Source organism: Pteronotus mesoamericanus, unplaced genomic scaffold (genome assembly GCF_021234165.1).
Source record: "Pteronotus mesoamericanus isolate MK-2021 breed Mesoamerican mustached bat unplaced genomic scaffold, CSHL_Meso_final contig_169, whole genome shotgun sequence".
In the NCBI taxonomy this organism is placed as follows: domain Eukaryota; kingdom Metazoa; phylum Chordata; class Mammalia; order Chiroptera; family Mormoopidae; genus Pteronotus; species Pteronotus mesoamericanus.
In genome coordinates, this window is record NW_026555068.1 from 7,706,420 (window position 1) to 7,730,920 (window position 24,501).

The 24,501-nt window shown below is 54.1% G+C and overlaps 2 protein-coding genes across 2 annotated transcripts in view; one reads left to right on the forward strand and one right to left on the reverse strand.

Annotated features, from left to right (window-relative positions):
- Positions 1-4,072: 4,072 nt before the first annotated feature.
- On the forward strand, positions 4,073-8,170 carry BRF2 (BRF2 RNA polymerase III transcription initiation factor subunit). Its single transcript, XM_054566033.1, has 4 exons — positions 4,073-4,423; positions 5,176-5,235; positions 5,699-6,020; positions 6,862-8,170. The coding sequence occupies exons 1-4, from the start codon at positions 4,270-4,272 to the stop codon at positions 7,589-7,591; spliced, it is 1,266 nt and encodes a 421-aa protein (XP_054422008.1). The 5' UTR covers positions 4,073-4,269; the 3' UTR covers positions 7,592-8,170.
- Positions 8,171-8,252: 82 nt separating this feature from the next.
- ADGRA2 (adhesion G protein-coupled receptor A2) overlaps positions 8,253-24,501 on the reverse strand; it is a 37,630-nt gene continuing 21,381 nt past the window's right edge. The window contains exons 3-19 of the mRNA XM_054566036.1: positions 20,287-20,358; positions 19,910-19,981; positions 19,675-19,746; positions 19,235-19,398; positions 18,580-18,793; positions 17,879-18,043; positions 17,132-17,330; positions 16,276-16,425; positions 15,982-16,143; positions 15,059-15,283; positions 14,652-14,868; positions 13,765-13,973; positions 12,961-13,088; positions 12,517-12,640; positions 11,889-12,034; positions 11,250-11,339; positions 8,253-10,981 (exon numbers count right to left, since the gene is read on the reverse strand). Of these exons, the coding sequence (XP_054422011.1) occupies positions 9,712-10,981; positions 11,250-11,339; positions 11,889-12,034; positions 12,517-12,640; positions 12,961-13,088; positions 13,765-13,973; positions 14,652-14,868; positions 15,059-15,283; positions 15,982-16,143; positions 16,276-16,425; positions 17,132-17,330; positions 17,879-18,043; positions 18,580-18,793; positions 19,235-19,398; positions 19,675-19,746; positions 19,910-19,981; positions 20,287-20,358 (3,679 nt within the window). The 3' untranslated portion in view covers positions 8,253-9,711. The remainder of the gene's footprint in view (positions 10,982-11,249; positions 11,340-11,888; positions 12,035-12,516; positions 12,641-12,960; positions 13,089-13,764; positions 13,974-14,651; positions 14,869-15,058; positions 15,284-15,981; positions 16,144-16,275; positions 16,426-17,131; positions 17,331-17,878; positions 18,044-18,579; positions 18,794-19,234; positions 19,399-19,674; positions 19,747-19,909; positions 19,982-20,286; positions 20,359-24,501) is intronic.

Here is a 24,501-nt window from a genome sequence, read left to right on the forward strand (position 1 = left end):
GACGTTACTGTTTCTAATTCTCATCAAAGTAGATAAGATTTCCATTATGCAGATGAGTCTCAGGCATCAGAACTTCAGTTTGCCTAGGGTTACACAGTGAGCAGTTGAGGAGGAATTTGAACTCGCCTGTCTGACCCAGAGGCCTGGAACATGGGCAGCACACACGGCCTGTTTCCTGTTTTTGTACAGCCATCCAGCCAAGAATGATTTTTACCTTTCTTTTTTTTTTTTTTTAAACGTGGGATAAATAAGTCTAGAGACCTAATGCACACAGTGATAAGCATAGTCAACGACACGACCCTGAATGCTGATTTTTACATTTTTAATAATTAAATTTAAAAAGTCAAAATGGCACTATTTTATGACACATGAAAATTACATGGAATTCAAATTTTAGTGTCCACACAGTTTTATTGGAATACAGCCATGCTCAGTTTCTTGTCTATGACTTTCCATGTGACAGCAGCAGACTAGAGTAGTTGCAACAGAAACTTTATCATATGCTAAACCTAAATATGTATTTGTTGTTTGGCCCTTTACAGAAAAAGTTTGCTGACCCCTAGTCTAGGATCACTTTGGGGGTCAAGGAGATAGTGTTCTGATTCACTTGGAATCCTGGAGGGCTGGAGCAGGCAGGGAAAATTAAGACCGTATAACTCAATCCTCCTTCAAGATGAGGTCAGATAAGACACACAGGTTCCCTGAGGAGGGAAGTTCCAGATAAGGGGACTGGTATTCAGTTTATGCAGCAAATGGGGCCTGTGACCACCTCCTTAGAGTTATCAGATGCCTTTGTTCTTAGGAGTTCAAGAAATTGAACACATCAATCCTCGTCTCAGGAGAGAGAAAATGGAGCTGCAGAATAAACAATGCAAGAGGGAAAAGTGAGGTTATTTGGCACCAGGGTTTAGGAAGTCTTGGCCATGCTCTGTCCTGTGGCTGTCCTCTGTGAGTGTTGGAGAAGAATGTGTGTCCACTACAGAATTGAGGCCATGAAAGGAAATCCTGTCAGAATGGCTGGAAGGCCCAAGCCAACTGCCAGGCTAGTGTGACAGAGGAGAGGGTTCTCGGTGCTTGGAGTAAAACTGGTTTAAAAATGTTCTGAAATTTCAGTCAGCTGAGCTGGGAGGAGCCTAGGGGTAAAGCCAGATTAAGGACCTGAGGGCAGCTCGACTCCCTTTAGTTACTTGCTCTGGATTAGCATGATTCTGCCTCTGAGAAAGTCTGTGTGTCACTTCTGCCAGGCCCACCCAGGACATTCCCAGGGGTTGAATGGCTGTTTCCTGCTGCCAGTCCTCACTGTAGCAGGGGTTCCCAACACCCAGGGATGAAAAAGCCAGATCATTTCCTCAGAGACGTGCAATCCAAAGGCAAGCCAGACAGGCAAACAGCGAACTAGAACACACATATCTGACCACGGGAGAACTGGGTCCCACACCATCAGTGCCTTCCTCTCTGGTTTCCTTTCTAGAAAGAACTCTGGCCTTAAGGTCAGCATTTCCCATCTGAACCATGGCTGGGGTAGCCTTTCCAATCGCCTCCCCTCCACAGCAGCTTTCTGCTCAAATCCAGCCCATTCTGGGCATTCAGCATTCTAAAAGCCCGTGTATCAGGTACCATGTGAGCTCCAGTGATACGGAGATAAGAAACATGGTTCCGGTTTCACAGACGGCGGTGGGGGAGAAGGGTTCGAGGAGCATCTGTTAAACAGATCATCAGTATCGTTGAATGATGGTAACTCTTAAAAGCATTTGTAGCAGTGGGAAGGGCAATGAGGGTGGTGTATCTGCTCTGATTTCCCAGAGGATGGCAAATAAATTTTCTAAATAAGTCAATTTCTTCCTGGGAAAGTGGTGAATCCCAGACTACACGTCTTAGTAGAGTGCGCCATCTTCTGGCCTGGGGCCTGTCCACCTCCCAGCCTGTTAGAATCTTAGCGAAAGGCTCTTTTATGCTCCCACACGCCTGTGACTGGAAAGGAAAATCCCCCCTCCACCCCTGCTGGCTGGAGGATCGTAAAGCTGCTCTTCCACTTTACTGTGAGTCACATGAGGGAAAGCAGAATTTTAAGACTTCTGTCATGGGTAGATGCCTTTAATAAAATCCCACTCTTAAAAAAATGCAGTTATGTTCAAGATCTGTACAAAATTAGGAATGAGTGGAATTTAATGCCATTCTTGTATGATAATATAAAGAGCTACTCTCAATCCCAGCTATGTTGTTTTTAGGCACATGTTTCCCTCCTCACTAAGAACATTGACTATACTGTCTAAAACTAACTCAGAAATTCTGAGGTGTGTGTGCACATGAGCTTGCAAGTATGTCTCAATATTTATCTGCTGGACAACCAGAAATAAATCCTCATCACGTACAACACACTAGGGGGAAGAATGTCCAGGCCTGATGCATGGATTATAGACAACATGCTACCTTTTTTTTTGCCATATATATCCCTGTTCCTCATTGCAGTCTAGGGAATTCACAGTCTCATTAGGCAGACTTCTATGCCTCACTGCTGATTGTAGCTCTTTCGAAAGAACCTATAGCTCTGTCCAATGAGATTCTTTTCATTTTGAGGCTCAAATGCTCTGTATGAAGATTAACTGGATGCATGGCCTTGACAATTTCAGACAACTAAGCACCATTTTTCTTTAGAATTTTTTCAGCTCTAGGGATGCATAATAATTTACTGATCTTCTAAAGAAAGCAGCTGTAACCTGTATCTCATTCCTCAAGGGACTGTGTATCCCTATTTGTTAAGGGGCTAACAAGACACCCTTATCTTTCAATTCATTCTGCATAGCTGTTCAATGATTTTCTGTTCTCAATGGGATGGGATGAACTGATTCTGCACCCCCAACTCCCAATGCAAGGTTGAAATTTAGCCCACAACAGTTTCTAAAATTACTAATGCCAGAGGCATCCCTGAAATTCTCCATTATTGGCCTGAGAAACAGAAATTTTCCACACTTGCTATCATGACTCCCATCTGCTTTCCTTGAGTCATTAGGACAGGCTTCTGGCTGTACCTGTCATTTAACTCAACTTTCTTATTTTTCAGACACAATTGATTCTAAAACTCCCAAGCATTAAAATATTTATTGTTAGAGTGCCATGTAGATTTACTTATAAGAAAATACACTCTCTTTTTTTGTAACTTTTTATTTATACTCAAATAGGACATAATTTTTAATTGGTAAGTTTGGTTTCAGTAACAGCATCAGTTTTACTTAAGATTCTTTGACCTATACTAGCAATATTCAAACACTGTGCCACAAGAATTTTTACAACATGCAATACTTGACTATTTAGCACCACTGACCCCTTTTCCCTTAGATTTTCAAACTAAAAAGTGACAACAGCCAATACAATAGCGATCCAGTGTGAATGAATCAAAATTATACCTATTTTTTTTGCCAGATCAGCAAAAAAATATACTTCCTGGTGTACCATACAGTTTTAATAATTAATTTATGTGTGCCATGAGATGAGAAAGGTTGGAAACCACTGACCTATACTATACCAAGCTAGGAACTTTGGAGCCGGAATCTTGGAACATTTTAAAACTCAAGCTTTTAAAAACATCTGCATCTGCTTGAATCCTTCACTTTGCCAAAGGCTACACCACTCCATATTCTTTCATTCCAACTCCCTAAGACATTGCTTCTGAAAGCATTTGAGTTTGCCACTCTGGATTTTAGTTATATTCCCTCATTCTACAGCTGAGAAAAACAGACTGCAAAGAGGGGCAACAACTTGCTTGGGAAAGCTGCTCTAGAAAGTAGAACACAATGTCCTACTCTCACTCCACTACTCTCCCTTTTAGGGATTTACCATACTTTGTTCTACGGCCAAAATCAACATTTGTTTCCATGAGAAATGGAAAATCTCGGATTCCCCCAGCGTCTTAGAAAAAAACAGTTGTTCAGGAGGGCGATAATTTCTTGTCTATTATGTGGGTCCACGTAGGCAGAACGTTCACCTAAATTCAACTCCCAGCCTGACCCGCCTCAAAGCACCAACAGATAGCTGGGAACCCAAAGACATAGTTCAGACCAGGAACCTCGTCTCCTAGCTTATGTTTTCACCCGAGTCCCCGAAGGAACGGACCGGAAGTAGCGTGCCGTGGCGGAGCGGGGAGATCCACCCATACCGAGATCGCTCTGGCCGGAAGAGAAAGGTGCAGCACTTAAAAGGTTCCCCACAGTTGCTGTTGGAGACGTTGGGCTGGGTATCTGACAGCTTCCGCGGCACTGGGAAGGTGGTGCGATGCCGGGCGGCGGACGCTGCCCCGACTGCGGCTCCACAGACCTCGTGGAAGACTCACACTATTCGCAGAGCCAGCTGGTGTGCTCTGACTGCGGCTGCGTGGTCACCGAGGGAGTTCTTACTACTACCTTCAGCGACGAGGGCAACCTCCGAGGTATCTCTGCCGTCCTTCCCAGGGCTGTGGGTAGAGGCTGGGGCAGTGGAGGGAGTGAAATCAGATTTTTCTTATCTCCTGCATACTCCTTGTCACGTACACACTTAAATACGGCAGGAAACAACCTAAAGTGAACGAGTGAGCCGCAGAAGGTTAGGGACGGCTGTTCACGTGGGTTTTTCTAGCATCTAGTACAATAACGCGCACGTATAGTAAGTATAAGAAAGTTCAATAAATGAAACAAAGAGAAACAAAGTTCCCCTCAATTTACCCATTCTGGTCGTGGTGGAAATACTGTGGGTCAGCTCTGTGAATACAGCACATGCTATTGCCCCGATGTAGTTTTTAATACTAATTGGCAAAACATCTTTTTTTTTTTCCTTCTTTCAGTTTGCTTTCCAAGTCCCTAATCAATGCAGCCTTCAAAATCCACAGCCGGGGAAATTGCTCAGATTGGATGTAGGGGAGGGTGCAAATTTGAACTGACATTTACAAAAATTTGGAGCACTTGGAACCTCAGTGCAGCCCTAGTCTTCCTCAGCCTCTGTGTATTTGACAGTGCTGTGGACATAGAAAACCAGATGGGCCTTAAAGTGTATAGATGGGCACCTTCTGTGAGACAGCAAGCGAATATCTAATTATTTGAATTCTGCTCCCTGGCTTTGTATGGTGGGAGCGCAGGGGTCTAGTAGATAAAGGCTAAGCAAACTATTTGTTGTCTCTCTCCACCTTTTTTTTTTTTTTTCCTCCAGAAGTAACATATTCCCGGAGCACAGGGGAAAATGAACAAGTTAGTCGCAGTCAGCAACAAGGTAAGAATCAACTTTTTATGACACAGTGGCTTTAAAGAAAATTCTACTGATGGTCCTGCCTGTGTGCTTGCTTTTCCTGGTTTCAGGGTTACCACGTAAAGTAGAGTAGAAGAGAATGGTGATTAGACATAAAGGAAGGGGATGGTTCTAGGAAAGGTAGCAAATCAGTTTAAGTTTGGGTTTGCTCAGGGATGCGTTTGAGGTAGACTCAAGGAGTCCAGATTAGAATTTGCGTTGACTCTGAACCACACCAGCCTCTCAGAAATGGTGGGCTGAAGAGTGACTTCTTCCCACAAATTTCTTTATGCCTTTAGAATGACTCCACTAGGTGTCATTCCTGTTATTGCAGGAAAGGCAGTACATTACATGTGCATCTCATATCAAAGGCAAGTTTAGCAGAAATTGCTAGGAGCTGCACAGTAGCTCCTTTGACTCCTCTTACTCTTGCTCTGTGTTTCCCTAGGCCTCCGCCGAGTGAGGGACCTCTGTCGAGTTCTGCAGTTGCCATCCACATTTGAGGACACAGCAGTTGCTTACTACCAACAGGCATACCAGCACTCTGGCATCCGTGCTGCCAGGATGCAAAAGAAGGAGGTGTTGGTTGGGTGCTGTGTCTTAATCACCTGCCGACAGCATAACTGGCCCCTAACCATGGGAACCATCTGCACCCTGTTATATGCAGATTTGGATATGTTTTCTGGAACCTACATGCAGATTGTGAAGCTTCTGGGGCTGGATGTGCCATCTCTGTGCTTGACAGACCTGGTGAAGACCTACTGTAGCAGGTACCTGCCTAGTGGGAGGTGTGGGGATGGGATGGGTCCTTAGACCTGAACCTTTTTACCTTTGGCTGTCTTTTCTTGACTAAAGCTTATCTAAAAGGATGCGGGAGAAAAATCTGTTCTCCCTCTCCTGTGCCTAGTACTAATAAGATCGATCCATTTTACATTTCTAGAAGGCTATAATTTTCAAAACTCTTCGCTCTCACAGCAACCTAATGATGTAGGAAAGTAGGTATTAGCTTTGGCACAGAGCTCCTGAGTTGCACTGCTTACGTGTGCGGCCTGCGTGGCTGTATGCAACAGCCCTGCCTCAGCAGGATCAACTGCCAATGGAGCTGAAAGAATATGAAATAACATTAGTAGGTGACAGAACTGCAGTTGGAAGCTAATTCTGGTTTTGTTTTTCAGTAGCTGTGTTCTTTTTTTTTTTTTTTTTTTTCTGACAAGATATAGTGGAAAGCAAAGGCTATCAGTACCCAATAGTGTTGGGTTTGAAGCTTGGTTACTTCCTAGCCGGGTGACTATGGGCAAGTTTTCAACTATAAATGCACATAACAAGGTGTAGAGAAGGCAAAAGAACATTTGTAAAGTACTCAGAAGCTGACGGGTTACTCAACAGATGTTAACTCCCTTTTGCATTCTCCTGCCCTCGACCTCACAAGCAGATGACTAACCCAGTCTTCTCTCAGTACCTGCATGAAACTTCCTGCCCAGCAACATGAGTGTTCCCAAGAGGCTAGAACAGCTTGCCCATCTTGAGCAGACTGTTCTTCCTCATTTTGGAAGAGCAGCCTGCAGCCTCCCCTTAGGCACTGAGACAAGACCCTTGGTTTGGTTTTTTCAGCTTCAAACTGTTTCAAGCCTCCCCATCTGTGCCCGCCAAATACGTGGAAAACAAAGAGAAGATGCTGTCACGAACACGGCAGCTGGTGGAGCTGGCAGATGAGACGTGGCTGGTGACCGGGCGGCATCCCTTGCCTGTCATCACTGCTGCTGCTTTCTTGGCTTGGCAGTCGCTGCAGCCTTCGGCTCGTCTGACATGTTCCCTGGCCCGATTTTGTAAATTGGCAAATGTGGACCTGCCCTACCCGGCTTCCTCCCGCTTACAGGAGCTGCTGGCTGTGCTGCTGCGGATGGCCGAGCAGCTGGCCTGGTTGCAAGTTCTGAAACTTGACAAACGGTCTGTGGTGAAGCACATTGGTGACCTGCTCCAGCACCGCCACACCTTGATCCGCAAAGCCTTTCGAGAAGGAGCAGCAGCAGTGGAGGCCCAGGAGAAGGAGCTGCAGGGACAGGGACAAGGGCAAGGACAGGGAAAAGGGGAAGTGGATAATAGTCCTGCAGATTTGCCAGCAGGGAAGCGACCAGCTAGTCCTGCCCTTCTTCTCCCACCCTGCATGTTGAAGCCCCCAAAGCGGGTCTGCCCCACCCCCCCTGCCTCCACGGTCACCGGAGATGAGAACATTTCTGATAGTGAAATAGAGCAGTACTTGCGCACCCCTCAGGAAGTGAGGGACTTTCAGAGAGCCCAAGCTGCTAGACAAGCGGCCACTAGTAACCCTAACCCTCCTTGATGCACTTTGGGGGTCGAAGGGAACACTTTACCCCACTCTAACAGCAACTTGATAATAGGCTATCATATCCAGAGAAATAAGTGTGTACAAGTCCTTATGTGTTGTCTTTCATGTTTAAAGGAACTGAGAGCGGCTCTGCAGCTAATTGGAGCCCAGGTCCCGGAGTAGGAACCAGAAGGAATGTGGGGACACCTGGGTTAGAGAGAGCCCCGTTCCTTAGTGCTAGAGAGCAGGTTGCATGTGTTCACGTTCCATGGGATGGCTTTCCTCGTAGACTGTTGGGAGGGGGGTCGGGCTCTCCTGCTCCTGGTTTGAATTGGATACACTGCTGCTGCAGGGCTGACGGGGGCCTCCCTACTGGTTTGGGGCACTTGGCATTTCTAACGTCATCAGCCCTCACGGAACAGGAACTGGGCAACTCTTGGCCCCGTGTCCTTTCCTGGGTCTTGGTGGGTTAATGTGTATGGTACCATGAGATCCTCTACCTCATAACAAAAGGACCGTGGGTGGACTAAGGTTATAGCTCAAAGGGCTTTGCAAAATTTTAATATATTAAAACAAGAGGCATCTGCTAGAAAACATTCTATTGTATAAAACCCGAGCTTTTAAAAACAAGTTTTCTTTGGCACTTTTCATCCCCTCCCTCCCCTCTCCCCAGCGTATTGCAAAAAGCTCTCCAGTGCTAAGGCATTGGCAGGGTATGTAAACAGCAGCCAGCATATGTGGAAGAATAATACAAAGCTTTTTTTTTTTTTTTCCTGTCTAATATCGTCTGTGCAGCAAGCATAAATAACAGGATCCATCCCAAGGCGTGTGGTTTCCTTTCCTCCCCTGTGCCTTTTTTCACCTTGGTGATCAGGCTGGGGTGACTGAGAGGGGACCCGGACTAGGCCTTGTTTTCATGATGCTGTGTACAAGGCCCCAGGTTCCCTCCACGTTTACTGGGTCCTGTAGTAAAAGGCTGGCGGTTGCTTCTTAGGTTGGGGGAGAAATAGGAGTGCTGGTGTTTAAAAGTGGAGGCTCAGGCCCCAGGGGAGATGTAGGGACTGTGCCTGCCACCTGGAAGGATTTGGCCTCGGCTTCTCTGTGGCAGGAAGCTGGTTTGATGTTTTGGAGGTTTCCCCTTAAAAGGGAGCTAGAGATCAGATGATTGGCATGGGTCTTCCCTGTGGCCTCATGGAGGCAGGGAAGTACTTCTCCTTAGTCCCTTCGTGTTGGGAGGCTGAGATGGGGACATGGGTCTTGTCATTGGACAGAAAGTGCTTCTCCAACACCACCTGCATTCCTGTGCTGGAGCCCCCCTCAGGGCATTGTTTATAGGACTAGGTTTGAGGCAGGACTAACTTCAGCCCCAAACCTAAGCACTACTCTACTTCCCTCACATCCCTAGGCAGCGTGCACTTCTTAGGTGTAGACCCTTGGCTTTGCCTTGAAGTGCCACTTTGGAGCCCTGCTGTATGGTATGTGTACCACTCGTGTGGGAATGGTATCCCCCCCCCAATCGTGCACCTGCCCTCCTGCCTTGGTCTCCCAAGCTGCCTCTCACACACTGTCCCGCCTTCCCCTCTTGCATAGTTAATCTGTAAAGCAGCACCATGTCACCTCCGGTTGGTCCTGGTCACCTGGCTCATCTGCTAAGGCTGGCTCCCCAGTTAGCCAAAAATGGGTGGGTGAGAGGCCCTAGAATCTAGGCCCAGGTGGCAGACTTGAGGAGAGGGCAGTGAGAGAACATTGTTCTCAAGCTCCCATCCGTGTTCTCCTAATAAAGCTGATGACCACCCATGAGTCAGGGTGGACAAGATGCGGGGAGCACGTCAGGAGGAGCCTGCTGGACAGCACTGAAAACTGCCCAGACTAGCCGGGGCTGGGATGGAAATTATCCTGCCTGTGGCTCTGGGATTGTCTGTCGCTACCCCAGAGGGATGGCCCTCTCGGCAGTGGTAGGCCTCTGCCTAGTCCTTCCCCCAACCTCTAGAGCTAAAGCTGGTGAGCCCAGGTGCAGCCCTGGGCACTTCCACCTCAAACCTGGACGTACCGACAGACGTCTTTGAGGTCCCCCGGGAAGCCGGGGATAACAAGCCCATGTGGCTAGCAAGTCCTAAAGTGTCACCCGCCCCACCCTAGACGGTGGTCTCGCTTTTCCAGAGGCCCGTCTTCATGCAGCCGCCACCGGCCGCCTCAGCGCCAGAGGCCATCGTGATGTCATCGTACTTGCCACCTTTGGGGGCACCGTTCAGACTGGCCGTGTTGAGCGGGTAGGAGCGGCGCTTGCTTTCCTTCTCCAGCGCGCCCTTGAGGTTGTCGCGACTGGCGCTGCGGCGCTGGCCCGGCCGACCAGCCTCTGGGAGCGGCGCAGCGCTCGTGTCGCTGCCCTCCGATGGCGTGAGCGTGGGCTCGCCCTCCAGCTGGAGGCGGGCGCCGGGGCTGTTGCGGCTGCTGCCCGGGTAGCTGTCGGACGGGCTGTTGTGCAGGCTGCCGCTCTCGCTGGACAGTAGCTCGGGTGCCCCGGCCGCCGCGCCCCCGCGCAGTGCCTTGAGCCGGTTCTTGCTGCCCGCCTCCCCCGTGCGGTGCCCCTTGGCCCGACTCTTGTGCACTCGGCGCCCGTGGGGCAGGTTGTTGGGGTGGCGAGGGGCGAGGCTTCCTCGGGAGCCCACGGGCTCTGGCTCCCCTTCCCCACGGGCCACCACCCCTGCCTCGCACACCTGACTCTGGGCCAGCTGCAGGTTGGTGAGCTTGCAGGGGCCTGGGGGCGGGGCGTGGCCACCGCTGCTGCCACTCGGGGATGACTTCAGGGAAGCGGGTCCCTCTCCGAACACCGGGGAACCGTCGTCTGGGGCGGCGGCCGGCACGGCTGGAGGTGACGCACGCGAGGCCGAGGCAGGGGGACAGCAGACGCGCCAGGAGGCCCTAACGTCCCTGCGCCTGGCACAGTGGTGGGTGAAGACGAAGAGGCCCAGGGCCGAGGCCGCCACCCCATACAGACAGCTGCACACGACCCGGGGCAGCCAGCGCTGGGACACCGCCAGAGCCCCGCAGGCCCACATGGCCAGGTACAGGAAATGCGTGGTCACCAGCGCCCCCAGCTGGACTCCCGGAGAATAGAGGCCATCAATATCCTCTGGGGGTCCAGGCGTCACCACCCCGGCGCTCCCGGTAGCCAGAAGGGAGCCTGAGTCACTCAGGAGGGGGCCACTGCTCCGGAGTCTGGTGGAACCCCTCAGCTCCTCCCCTGGGTCGAGGGAGACCCTGCTCGTGCCCCCCTTTGAGCTCTGTGCCAGAGGACCCCTCAAACGCAGCCCTGCACACAGGAAATAGATCCAGGTAATCAGCAGAATCAAAGCCACCGGGATGTAGAAGGCTCCTAGGCTTGGACGCCACACCAGCCAGCAGCTGAGGGGAGACACAGGCAGTAGATGAGGAGGGGAGGCAAGTTTGAGGCGGGGCCCATAGGCTGGGTGGGTGGGGACGCAGCGCATACAGTGAGTTGACAGGCAGAGACAGGCTTAGTCAGCATGCACAGGCTTAGGTGGGATCAGGGCTGGGTGGGATCAGGGCTGGGTGGGCCCAGCAGGTGCCCCTGCCAGTGGAGTAGAAGGCATCTGGTGCTGGGGTGGGTAGGTTTGGGGCAGGCAGGCGGGCAGGCAGGCAGCGTGCTCACTAGGGGCTGTGGTCCCGGTAGTTGTGGATGTTGACAGCGGCTGTGATGCCACAGATGATGAGTGGGATCCCTCCGGCGATCAAATAGAACCTGGAGAGGAATGGATTGGGGTGGTCAGAGAGAGAGGGAGCAAGGGAGAGGAACCAGGTGCTCAGAGCCCTTGACTCAGGGCCTCTGTCCCATCTCCTTTCCCCTTTAAATTCCATCAGATTTTTTTATTTTTTATTTTTTTTTTGCCAGGGATGCAAGGCCCCTATAGTGCAGGCTTGGTAGATCCCTAGAGGACTTGGCCAAGACTGTTTGAAGGGAGAGAGGCCAAATTGTTTTCCCTCACCCTAAGTGCAGAAGTCGGAGGGCACCACTCGGGTTCCCGGGATCCCTGCTCAGTGCCCTTCCCTGCTATTGCGGTAGGCACCTCCTTCCCTGCCCTGGTCATGCCTCAGAAGTCCTAAGGATGCACCCATTTCCATGACCTTCAGCAACCTGGCGCAGGCTGGTGCCTTGCCTTTTCTGTCTTTGGAGAGTGGTTTCCCAGGACCTCGGACCCGCCCTGCATCCGCCCTGAGAAAATCGATTTTGGTGTCCTAACCTCCCTCTGAGCCCTTTCCCACTGCAAAGCTGACATCTGGAAGCATGTACCGGAGCATGGGACGGGGAGCAGATGGGGCAGAGTCCCCTTCCTGTGGAGGGGGCGCCCTCCAGGTGAGCTCCTTGTGGAGGACGCGGGCCTTCACACCCATCCAGAGCAGTGTGGACAGTGAAGAGTAGTGCAGGGTGATGCCCACCTGCGGGATCAAGGCGCTGAGGCTGGGACTGCTACCAGGTCAGGGGACTGGGCTGCTACCACCGGCGCCAGGCCAGAGCCTCAGCCCCACGGCGTGTTCCCGCTCCTCCCTGGTCCCAGGCCCAACTCCACCCAGAGCCTCCCCCAGGTTCGGTCCCTGCTATTACCCTCTCTACTTCCACCCCAGGTTTCCCCCCACTCTGGTGACTCTCCATGACCTTGTTATTGTTATCTGGTTCGTCCCCGGCCTCTCTTCTGTTGCAGGTCCCCACTTTGAAGTCCTACCGCCTGGTTTCTCTGCTTCTTACCACCCTCTACTCTCACACTCCCCTCCCCCTACAAGTAAGACTGGACACAGAACAATGGAGACGCGGCCTGTTGGCGTGAGCCCCCTTTTTCCTCCCCTGCTCCTGCCTACTGCCTAGGCTGCCATCACTAACCTGGGAGCTCCCCAACCACCACTCCAGCCCCTTCTCCTCTTACCGCCTGGCAGACCATCTGGTAGTTGGTGAGTGTGATGCCTCCTGCAAAGACGGCGGAGGTCATGGCCATGTGGAAGCACAGGTTCAGCAGCATGTGCCAGCCCTTCCGGGACACGTGGATGGAGCTGCCCCAGAAACAGTAATTAATGGGCCACCCAACCCAAGGTCAGGCCCATGGGGTCTCAAGGCCAATGGGAGGGCCAAAGAGGGGGCGGGAGGAATCTGTGTGCATGCTCGTGTGTGAATGTGATAGAGGCCCCAGGGCAGGAGGGCCTTAACCCACGAAATGTGCTGTCCAACCCCAGAACCTTCAAATAAAATGCTGGCCAAGAGCCAGGGAAAGCAACAGGGACCCATCTGGGAAAGGAACACTTGCCAACACTTAGTGAGACCACCCCTGCCCCAGCCTTCCCGCCACAGCCTCCCTTCCCGCGAGAGCGCTCACCTGTGGTTGAGGATGTAGGTGATGATGGTGGAGAAGAGGCAGAGCAGCAGCAGGGCTGTGCAGGGGTACACGACCGGATGCAGCCCTGCCCCCGAGCCCCCCACCTCCCTGGGAAAGGCACTCAGCTCCTGGGAAGAGTAGGAAAGAGGAAGTGTATGCTAGGGAGCCAGGAGGAGAGGCCGCCTGGTGGAGTCAGCCAGAGCCCATGCCCCAGGCCACTTTTCCTTCTCCCAAGCCCGGTCCGCTTTGGTCCTCAGCCCAGTCCATCGGGGTAGGCACAGGTGTACGTGCCATGACATCCACTCCTAGAAAACTTGGCGTATGTGGCATCGATCACCTACTGCCTGCCTTTTCGGGGACTTTTCAGAGGGGGAAGTCTGTTGACAATACCGCTGTATGCCTGCTCAGGATCCGGGAAAGCGGGGTGTGAATGTGGTGAGGGATGGGGAGCTGGATGGGGTGAATGAGGAGCGTGACCAGAAAGAGGAAATGTTGCCAGATTTTTTTCCCGCTTTAATAATCTGGACCTCAGAGAGTGCAGGCGGGGTCTCGGGAGACCAGGCCAGGTAGTTCCAGGTCCCGCTCTCGTTCCGGGAGTGGAAGCTGGCCCTCCCTGTCTCCTGAGCAACGCAGAGTGTGCGGGAGACCAGAAGGACATTTCCCCAAGTCCTGACCCTTCTGAGGTCTGGCAAGGCTGCTGTCCTTTATTTCTCTGTGGCCTCTGATGGCCAGAGAACCCGGCCTGCCCCCAGCGTACCCGCCTTGTGCCCCGTCCCTCTCGCTGCCCAGTCCTGCTGCACTCACCATGAGCACGGCCACGTTGCCCAGGTGCTGGCAGTGCAGAGAGCTGACATTGGGGTGGCTGGAGCGCAGCTGGCAGCCTTCGGAACGCCAGCCCCCAGCCCCGCCTGGCCCCTCCTGGCTCCACCAGGCTGCCACGGGTTCGGCCCCCTCAGCCCAGTGCCGCAGGGAAATGGCCACTGGCTCCGTCAGGTTTCCCACGCCACAGCCACCTATGGGGGAAAGGGAGCCCACACAGGCACGCGCAAGGCCACGGGAGGCTGGCTGGCTGGGACAGCGCAGCCACTGCGCAGCTGTGGACCGCCCGTGGGCGGGGTGTGCCCTGGGCTCGGTGGATGTGGTTGGATGCCAAATGCGGGCTTGCCCTCCGCGTTCTCAGTCTTAACTGAGGAGACACCAGGGTGAATCAAAACGAAAGCACTGGGAGGTGGTCCACTCTAAGTGCCAAAAGAGTGACGGTAACGTGCCCTGAGAGAGAGGACTCTGGGGCTGCCGTCAGGGACAAGAAGGTGGAAGGTGATGCTGAGGGAGCAAAAGCCTAGGTGAGGAGAGGAGTCAGGAGGTTATCGCTGAGAGGCAGAGGTGGGATGGCGGGGGCGGGGGCGGGGCCTGTGGTCTGGGTGGGGCAAGGGTTTGTACTTAAAGCCCTTCTGAAACCTGACAAATCTTGCATACAAAATCCAGTGCCTTCCTGAACCTTTTCTCCAATAGCCCCTTTCTTTAAGGGATGTCTGTGTCCCCATTCTCCTTGGAAGAGGTGAGGGACCACCATCCTCTGCTACCTCACAGGATGTCCGGGGACACTGCGGGTGGGGGAGGAGCAGGATGAAAGGGCACAGGGCGGACACTTCGGAGCGGTTCCCTATGGTACCTGGAGTTCAGCCCCTTACTTGTTCCTGCGAAGATAACAGGGGTGGCCACGCCGCGCCTCTTGCCGGGTCCCACAGCTCCGGGGCGGGAGGTGTTGCCATGGCTGCGGAAGAGGCGGCCATTTCGGAAGACGAGCAGTTGCAGGGTGCAGTCTGGGGGGACTGGGGGAGTCAGGGCGGCCGGAAGGGACGAGAACAGACTGGGCGGCAGCTGGATGGAGGCCAGGGCCACGCTGTTCTGGGAGGGGGGACACAGGAGTTCCTCAGAGACACCTGGATCCCCTGGGACGCTGATGTTTCCCCAGCCCTTCCTCCCACCTCCCCCACCTGCTTTTCTGGGTCGCGCCTCCTCTCACACCATCCACCTCCACCAGGCACCCGCACCTCGGCATGTCCCCTCTTTGTGTCCTCTCTGCCCCAGTGCCCACCTTGATGTGGAAGGATGACAGAGAAACGTTGGGCCTCCCGGTGGTACAGCGGAAGCGGAGCTGCTGGTCAGCCAGGGGCTCCGGCTCAGGGGAGGGGTTCTGGCCAAGGCCTGCGGGGCGGGCGCCAGGCCCACTTGCCTCCCTCCTCTGGAAGGCCGTGCAGGTCAGGCCCACGTAGCTGTTTGGCTTGATGAGGTAGGCCTCCAGTGCCACGTTCCTCGAGTTCTAGGGGTAGGGAACTTGTCACCCGACCCTTTGAGACGGGGTGGGGGCCCTCTCCTGGCCTTCTCTCGCCTGAGACTGCACAGTTGCCCTCTGCAGACCTGCTCAGGCCGGCCCGGGTACCCCTTCCTCTTCACTGTTGTCTCCAGGCCTGGCCTGTCTTACATCTGCCAGGGGGTCCCCCCAGTCCCTGGCCATGGTGCCTTCTTCCTCTAAGACTCATTCACACCCCACCTTGTATCTTGCTCCCCCTTATCATGGACTAGTTCTACTTCTCCAACTAAGCTGCAGAGTATGGTCCACGTCTAACCTCCTGTATCTCCCAAAAGGACCAGCACAATATCTTGCATGTAGAAGGTGCTCTGTCATGTTGTTAATTGGCTCACGACATATAATGGGGAACAGAAGTCTCTATTACTCTACTCTCCATCATCACAGTGTTATCCACCTACAGGCTGGTTCCCCACCAAAAGGCCTGGGTAACTTCTCCAGGGCCACTGGCCTCCCTGTCTTTGCACTGCTCCTGGCTATTCAGGATTTGATTCCACTCGACAGGGTATCTAGTCAAGTTAGGTGTTCATGGCAGGTGCACAGCTGGAGGACCTGCTGCCTGAGAGTGAAACACTTTCCCTCTGGGTGACTCTAAGGCTCCCCCTGGAGTCAGGCCCCCTGAGGAGCTCCCTCCAGCTGACACACGTTACCACAGAGATGTGCTGAGCATGGGGGCTCAAGGCGGCCCCCGCAATGCGCTCCAGGGCGCCCACGATGCCGCTGCAGGCCTTGTCCTCGCGCTGGGCCAGCCACAGCAGGTGCTCATCCGCCAGCATGAGGTTGCTGGCCATGTCCACCATCACCTCCGCCAGCTGGGGGGGGGCGGGGCGGGGAGTCACTGAGGCACAAGTGGGGTTTGGGACCCAGGAGCTGGGGTGTGAAAGGCTTGGGCGAATGGGGAGCAGGAGGCTTTCAGGGATCCCAGAGGCCTGGTTGAATCTCACCTCTTTGATCTGGTCGACATAACCCAAAAATTTCTGGATCATCTGAGCCACATAGACTACGTCCATCATGTCTGAGAAGCTGGCAGCCTCAGCCGTGTACACGCGCAGCTGGTGGGCTAGGGTCAGCGCGTTGGAGGCATTGATGGGCATCTGGCAGTGTTAGGGAAAGACAGGGGATAGTCCCATCTGTCTCCTTCTTCCCCAGAACTGTTCCCTCGTGGCTCCCTCTGTACTAATGCTTAGGGTGCAGTGCCTGGGGAGAGGGGTCTAGCCCTCTAGCTGGGCCTAATCAAGACAGGAGGTGCAGAGCCCTGACCGGTGTGGCTCAGATCATCTCCCCAAATGAAAGGTTGCTGGTTTGATTCCCAGTCAGGGCACATGCCTGCATTTCGGGTTTGGTCCTTGGTTGGGGTCTGTGGAAGAAGCAACTGATTGATGTTTCTCTCTCACATCAATGTTCCTCTCCCTCTTTTTCTCCCTCCCTTCCCCTCTCTCTAAAAATAAATGAATAAAATTGTAAAAAAAAAAAAAAAAGAAGAAGAAGACAAGGAATGAGGTTGTCACAACTCGAGGCAACCACTCCTGGCACCGCTGGCCCAAGGACGACAGGATGACCCGTGCTGTCCTTGTTTTCCCCTTAAGGCTGCCCTTGCTGTGCTGGGGGATGCAGATGCTTGGGGCGGCCTGCACTTCCTGGGTGCGAGGGTCGGAATCCCCCGGCAGACGGACAGCTGGAGAAGAGCAGGAGCTCCTCGCAGTGCGCGCCCAAGGAGCAGAGGGGCGGTCGGGAGGCTCTCCCCATCCCATTCCCTGGCGCCAGGGCTGATGGGGCCCCCACCCCCTGTCCTGGCCTCACCAGCACGAAGGTGTAGAGCACCCGGGTAATGTCGTTGGTGTACAGACAGTGGGAGTAGTCCCCCGGCTCCCAGCGGCCAGCTCGGTCACACCGGCGGGAGGCCCGGGTGCCGGGGGCACCCCCGCTCAGGGGCACCGAGGTGAAGGGATACTGCAGGCAGGATTGGTAGGCTGTGATGCCAGCCAGAGTTCGAGGCCACCTGGGGGCAGAGGCAGGAGTTGCCGATGACCCAGTCCCCTCAAGGCAAGGGCCCACCCCCTGCCCTTGGAACTGTGATGTCAGACCCCTGAGGGAATGATCCAGAAGAGGGGTTTGGGGCTGGACTTCAAGGGGTTCCCAAGCTCCACATTCTTTCTGACTGTGTTTGTACTGCTAGTGCTGTCATTGGTGCCATGGGGGCTAGACTTTGAGTCCCCTGTCCAAGTCACTTATCCTTTCTGGGCCTCGGTATTTGCCGCTGTACAATGGGGAGAATCATACCTCTTTCCTAACTGTGAGGGCCACTGGGATATTAAATGGGATATTCGTGTGGGAGAGCTTTGTAAGCTATTAATGTAAGGAAGCAAATAAAACCCTTTCACATTTCAGATGGTACAATCTTGGGGCTGAAACAAAAGGGAGTGTTTTCTCCACTTTAGAGTGGGTGGGGGGCCCTGTCACCTGTGGTCTCAGATGCAGGAGTTGGGGGTGGCGTGGGGGGCTGGGTTAGGAAGGTGGTTGGGTCTCGGGCAGCAGGGCACACCGAACCTGAAGTCCCCTCGGTTGTTGGCGACACGCTCGGCGGGGCAGTAGGAGGCGGAGGTCTCAAGCACCACGATCTCCACCTTCTTGCTGGCGTTGCCCTGGACCGTGGACACGGAGCACTCCCATTCGCCTGAGGCCCCCACACCGATGTGAGACAGGGTCAGCTCGCTGCAGGCGGGCGGGCAGGGCTGGCTCGGTCAGGCACTCGGTGGGCCATGCCGCCCCCACAAGCGCCTCAGGTCTGGCCACCCACAGGCGCCCTGCCCCGGGTGTGCGGGACGAGTTTCATGTCCTTTATTCTTTAATTGAGTGAGGGATAACAAGTACATGCTCCTTTCACTGTGATTGGCCTTGAGATAATGTTTTTCTGAGCTTCAATTTCCCCATCTTTATGGTGGAGGTAATACCTCTCTTACAAGTCTATTGGAGAGAGTAAGTCTGATCACATAGGTGAGTGTGTATTATAAAAGCTCTAAAGAAATGTCAGATATAATCTTTTTTCCATCAAGCATTTAATTTCTATCCCTTAGTGAGACCACTGATTTAGTCCTGGACTTTTACAGACACACGCCGTGTGCGTGCATACGCTCTTACACAGACGGCGCACTCCCAGGAACGCGTGTGGGCACAGCGACTTTGGGGGCTGGGAAAGGGATGCTGTGGCCACCACGGGCCTAGCTGAGAAGGGGCCGCGGGGCTCGTACCTGGTGATGAAGGTGCAGTCGTGGATGAGGCTCTCGGTCAGGAGGATGCCCGCTTGCTCGTCGCCCTCCACGGGGGCCCGGTTGTGGTACCAGCGGATGCGGGTGTCGTTGCCCAGGTAGCTGGCAGAGCACTGGAAGGGCAGGCGGTCACCCTGGAACACCACTTGGCGTAGGGATGGGATCAGGTGGTGCGTGTGTAGCTCCAGGGCCCCCTCTGTGGGAGGAGAGAGGAGCAGCCAGACCTGAGCATGTGGGGTGTGTGCCTACACCAATGTCGGGGAGCCCGGGAGGGGCAGGGCCAGCCTCTTCTGTCTGGGGCCTTAGGGAGGAACAGGGAGCAGGAGAATGTGCCAGAGAAAGGAGCATAGGAGAGGAGCAGGAGGACTTTGGACAAATAAGTAAAAGTGCTCCTTTCCACAGCATGCTTGTCACCCTGGGTGAAAAACATAAAGCAGTGGCCTGAAAGGAGGTTTAGAAGATGGTGGAAGACGACCCCAGTGGGATCTGAGGGAAAGGATACCCGCGGAGCTGCCCACCACCCAGGAACACTTCCGGCAGGGGGAGCCTTGAGCCAGTCAAGCCCTGCAGAAGGGAGTCCGGGGCCCATGGGGCAGACAAGGCCCCCAGCAGGTGTTCAGGGTGAGGCTTTGCTCACCGCAGCGCAGCTGGGCCTCCTGGAGGCCGCCCAGGGCCTGGGCGTGCAGGGCACTGGGGTAGGCACAGAGCGTGCGCTCAGACAGCTGCAGGGAGTGATTCCGGGCCCAGGACGGCAGCCAGCGCAGGTGGCAGTCGCAAGTCAGGAACTCAGTGCCGAAGTCCCTGCAGAGTGGGTAGAAGGGCCATGGAGCGGAGCAGAGGCGTGCGGGCTCCGGAGTCGGGTGGAGCCACAGGAAGGCACTGAGGCTGGAGAGGGCAAACTTGGGCATGTGTGCCCCAGCCTAGCAATCGAGGGAAGGCATGTATGGTGGAGTTTCAGCCGCTGTCGGTCCTGCCTACTCACAAGGCTGGCCACTGGTCATGGTGCCTCAGCATCTCCCTCCTGGGCAGAGGAATAAAGCGGGGGTTTGAGTTCTTGGGCTGGGGAAAGATACTCACACAAGCTTAAGGGCTGGCAGCTCATCAAATACCCCGGGTTGCAGGCTGGAGAAGATGTTTCCAGATATGTTTCTGCAGGGAGCAGGGAACAGTAAGACGGATCTCAGGGTCTCCTGGCACCAGAGTGGGTAGGAGGAGTGGAGAGCATGCAGACACCTGTAAGCGTCTGGGGCTGCCTTCCTCCTCCCAAGCCTCCTTGGGGTGAGCCTTCCCTCTCCCCTCTCCCCTCACTCACAGCCGTAGAAGCTTGGGGAGGCCTTGGAAGGTCTCGGAGGTGAGACAGCCAATCCGGTTGTTGGAGAGATCTCTGGAAAGACACACACACACAACCACAGCAAGTAGGCCACGTGGTAGCACACAGATCAGCTTGCGAGGGACAGACAAGTGCAGCTGGGGCTTGTGTGGGAAGCGGAGCGGAAAAGGCGATGGGGTTGGGGTTTGAAATTTCTGCCCCCAGACATTATGCTGTGTGGGAGCGGGGCAACTATGGGGGGGCAAGAGGAGGGGGCTGTGGGGGTGAGTGGGAGGGGTGGCTACTCATAGAATCCATGGGAACTTCTCCCGGGATAAGAGGAGGGCCGGGCGGTCTCGGGGGTGGAACATGCCACTCACAAGCGCTTCAGCTCCCCCAGGCCCAGGAAGGCACCGGGCTGCACCGTGCTGATGGCGTTATTCCTCAGGTCCCTGTGGGAGGAAAGTGGGGAGGCCTCACACCTCTCCGGCTCTGGGGGCTGCACGCTCTCCTGGGGCCCGGCAGCCTCACCCTCACCCGGAGTGTTGGGACTCAGTTTCCTTCTAAATCCCCGCTCTCTTTAGCACTGGTTGGGAAGTCGATGAAGGGCCCTGCCCCTCAGACAGGTCTCCTCAGCCTCCTTGCCTGACACAAGGGGCGCTAGAATCCAAGAGAGGGGAAGGAAGGGCCTCAGATGAGCACTGGACTTGGAGTCGGGAGGCTGTGGCTCCACCTCTGAGCTGCCCCGAGTACGCACCTCACGGGGCAGTTGTGAGAATCATTTCAAAATGGGTATCACAGTCTTTTGTAAATTGCTCTGCAAAGGTAAAATCTCCTTCAGCCTGTTTGTTGAGAGGTCTTTTCATGGCTATTCTGCGAATCTCTCCACTTGACAAGGGAGGAAATAGGTCAGGCAAAGGGCTGATGGCCCCGTGGTGCTACTGACCTGGTTCCAGGGTCCCGGGCTCCAGGGCAGGGCTGCAAGTCACCTGGCCTGGCCCCTCAGGACAGAGGTTTGCTCACAGTCCTGTGCCTGTTTCCCCCCAGGGTCCCCAAGGAGTCCACAGCGCTGAGAGAAGGTGGCAAGGAAAGTGCTACTCAGGGCTGAGCTCCAGCAGGTCACAGATAGGAGGGAAGATAGGGGAGCACATGCCCCCCGCCGAACCCCCCAACCCCCCCTCCAGACTGAGCAGGGGGTCCTGGCTCTCTCTGCCAAAGCCTCAGGGAAACCTCTGGATTATGGGCAGGAGGGGGTTAAGGGAGCCAGCTCCCTGCTGAAAGGAGAGGAAACGGGTGTCCAGGATGGGGAGGTGCCGTCCCACCAGGGGGCCTGTTTGCACACGGACAGTCCCAGCTGGGGACGTAAACACCGAGAGGGAGAGGGAGAGAGAGGGAGAGAGGGAGAAAGAGAGGTACATGGGAATGAAACACCCTGCTCAGCCCCGCCCGTGGCCAGGGGTCCTGATACCTCAGCTCCTTCTCATACTGAGGACTCTGCTGGACTCCATAACCCTGAGTCCCCTTGAGAAAGAAGGGAAAGCCACCAGAAAGGGCCAGCGTCCTAGCGGGGTGGCTTCCATACCCAGGTGTCCTGGGAGATGCCCCAGTGCGGGGCACAGGCCAGGAATGTGCAGACCCTGAATGTTCCTGTGGAGGAGAGACTGCAGACGACTGGACAAGGGCCCGGCCTGCTCAGGGCTGCCCTTCCTGCCTGTCACCCCCCGTTTGCTGCTCAGACACCCCCCTCACAGGCCCCCCTCCCCTGACCCGTGCTGTTCCAGCATGTGCCCCCTGGCCCCTGTTGGGGTCTGGCCATTCTCAGGCCTCTGTATCCCACTCCTATGCGGGGGGACGGGCAGAGGGAAACACATTCCTCATTGTGTCACTTCCCTTCATGGGCTGCCAAGGGGCTGAGGCTGCAGCCCCCCGCCCCTTCCCTCTAGCTCACTTGTGTTTATTCTCATTTCCTCCCCGGCCGGCCCTCCTCGAGAGCCCCCACCCCGCCTGCCCCACTGATGCTCTGCAGATGGGAGCGAGGCGGCCGCCGCTTGCTTGCTCCAGCGCCTTCCTGCCCTGTGTTTCCTGCAGCCCAGCCATGCCAGGGCCCACTAAAAGGGAGGCTTCCACCAAGTGTGGGCACTCCTTCCCCCTGGCCTCACACCCGCAGAGTGGCTTCTTGGGGGACCAAGGCGGCCCCTCAAGTGCCCTGGGGAGTCGGCCTGCTCGCCTGGACCAGGCAGTCCTGGGTCCTTTCCTGAGGGGCACAGGCCAGGGGCTGCTCACCGGGCTGAGTCCTGACAGCCGGGGGGCTCGGGCCCACACACCACAGCTGACTCCTGGCCCCGAAGCAGCTCCGGGCGGTGCCCTCCTTAGCAGCAAGAGGGTACGCCATGATAGAACTTTTTTTTAGAACCTAGGAGGCCCCCGTAGGTTGGTAGTTCTCTGCACCTTCCTTGCTTAGCACACATACTTTTCAAAATTCGATGATTGCTATGCTATGAGCTCCTGCCCCCCTAAATGCATACACCCAATATTGTGCATGCGATTTCAGAGGCTTGTGGACCCCCAGTCATGACCTCCTGCTCGGGACCATCTAATCTGATCCCTTCGTTTCTTAGGTGAGGTCATGAGGATGCACAGATGTTTCTGTGACGTGGGATCTCCCGCCCCTCTCTGCCTCCACAGAGCTGTGATCTTGGAACCTGGAGAAGGCGTGCACATGGATGGGGCCTCCCCTCCACCCAGACCAGGCTCCTCTGACTCAGCACACCCCTCTCCCCGTGTCTGTGCTAATATGGGGGGTGACGAGGAATCCCCGTGGCAGAAGTCAGGGGAGGGGAGGATCATCCCCTACACCCTTCTTAAGGAAACAGCTCAGGAAGCTGAGTGTGTGAGAGTGTGTGTGTGAACACAAGTGACAAACAGCAGATTGCTTAGCTGGATTTACTAAAAAAGTTAAGCCTTTTGATTTTTAAAGGACACCATTAACAAAGGTGATCCAGGGAATGAAAACAAAATATTTCCATAATCATATGCCTGAGAAGGGACTTTTATCCAAAATTTATAAAGAACTCTTACAGGTCAGATATAAGAAGACCAATAACCCAGCTGAAAAAATGGACAAAGGATATGAATAGACCTTTCTTCAAAGGATATACAAATGTCCAATGAACGTATCAAAAGATGCTTAGCACCATTATTCATTATAAAAATGCAAATTAAACCACTAAAGATACCATTACCATAGACAGAGTGCTGAGTCGTCTCCCCCATGGACCAAATGGCCCCGGGGGTGGGGGGTGCTCACACTGAGTGCATCAAAAGCTAGAAAGATAACAGGACAAGGCAAGAGAGCACAGAAAGCCAGAAAGGTGAATGGGTAGGGCCCTCGTGTGCCAGAAGCAAGCAAGAGAATTGAATAGAAAAAAAAAATCTCTCCCCTCCCTATCCTTAGAAGAACATTGGGCTTGAGCAGGAAGGGCTTGAGATAGTCTTTGAGATGGGAGTGTGCCGTTCTCCGAGGGCACAGCACCTGAATAAATCTCTCTCCTTTTTCACCAGCACCTGATTCAAGAGTCTGGCTTCCGTTGCAGTAGGCAGCCAAACCTGCATTTTTGATTACAGTTTTGGGTGACCCAGATGGGATGGCGTGGACCTCAGGAAGTCCAACAGGGCCCAGGCTGGTGTCCTAGCTGCCTGTGGCAGGCTGACCCCAGGAACAGACTGGGGGGACTTCCCAGCAGCTGCCAAGAGCTTTTCTCGGGGAATTTCCCTGCACTCTCAAGGATCAGCTGTCCAAAATGCTTGGCTGGTGAAAGGAAATGAGTTCTGGGGGAGCAGATGGACTTGAAGACTGATTAAGTCAAACCAGCGTGCACACTGGAGGTCCTCTATCCCTGCCGCTTGGGCTTTGTACCACTTGGGTCTGGTTAGGGACATTTGTGGTGCTGTTTGGTAGACTATCCCTGTCACTTGGGCCTTGTCCCACCTGGGCTTTGTGCCACTTGGGTTTCATGCCACTTGGGCTTTGTGCCATTTGGGTCTGGTCAGGACTACTTGTGGTAAAAGCTGGCAGAAGAGGCTAGGACTTGCTTGTGAGTGCTCATTTGGACAAATGGAAGTATGGACCCAAGTTTGGTTCATATATTCCCACTTTGGGGTCTTTGTATGGTTGTGGTTTTGGGTTTATACTTTCATGCCATCATGGTTTTTCTGTTTCAACTCCTGAAGAGAGCCCATTGGGCCAAATTTTAGCAGATTGGTCCATGTACAACTATAATCCAATGACAAAGAAGAAATTGGTTTTCTATTGTAACACTGCTTGGCCTATGTATACTTCAAACTATGGGGGAAAATGGCCCCTAAATGGTTTCCTAAATTACTAGACCATCATACACCACCATGGAATTGTTTTGCCAATGGTCAGGGAAATGGGACAAAATCCCTTATGTCCATATATTTATGTCTTTACACAATAAGGATTCGGCAAAGAAAGGGAACAATCTAATCATGCATATAAGGGAATTACCACTTCAAATACCCTCCCTGATAGTAAGACACAGGAAAAAAAAGGAAAATGAAAAGATGTGTCTCTT

Excerpts from the sequence above, each read along its gene's own strand:
- BRF2 (XM_054566033.1), top strand. The coding sequence starts at position 4,270 with ATGCCGGGCGGCGGACGCTGCCCCGACTGCGGCTCCACAGACCTCGTG. Across the intron at positions 4,424-5,175 it reads CGACGAGGGCAACCTCCGAG|AAGTAACATATTCCCGGAGC; the intron begins GTATCTCTGCCG and ends TTTTTCCTCCAG. Across the intron at positions 6,021-6,861 it reads GTGAAGACCTACTGTAGCAG|CTTCAAACTGTTTCAAGCCT; the intron begins GTACCTGCCTAG and ends TGGTTTTTTCAG.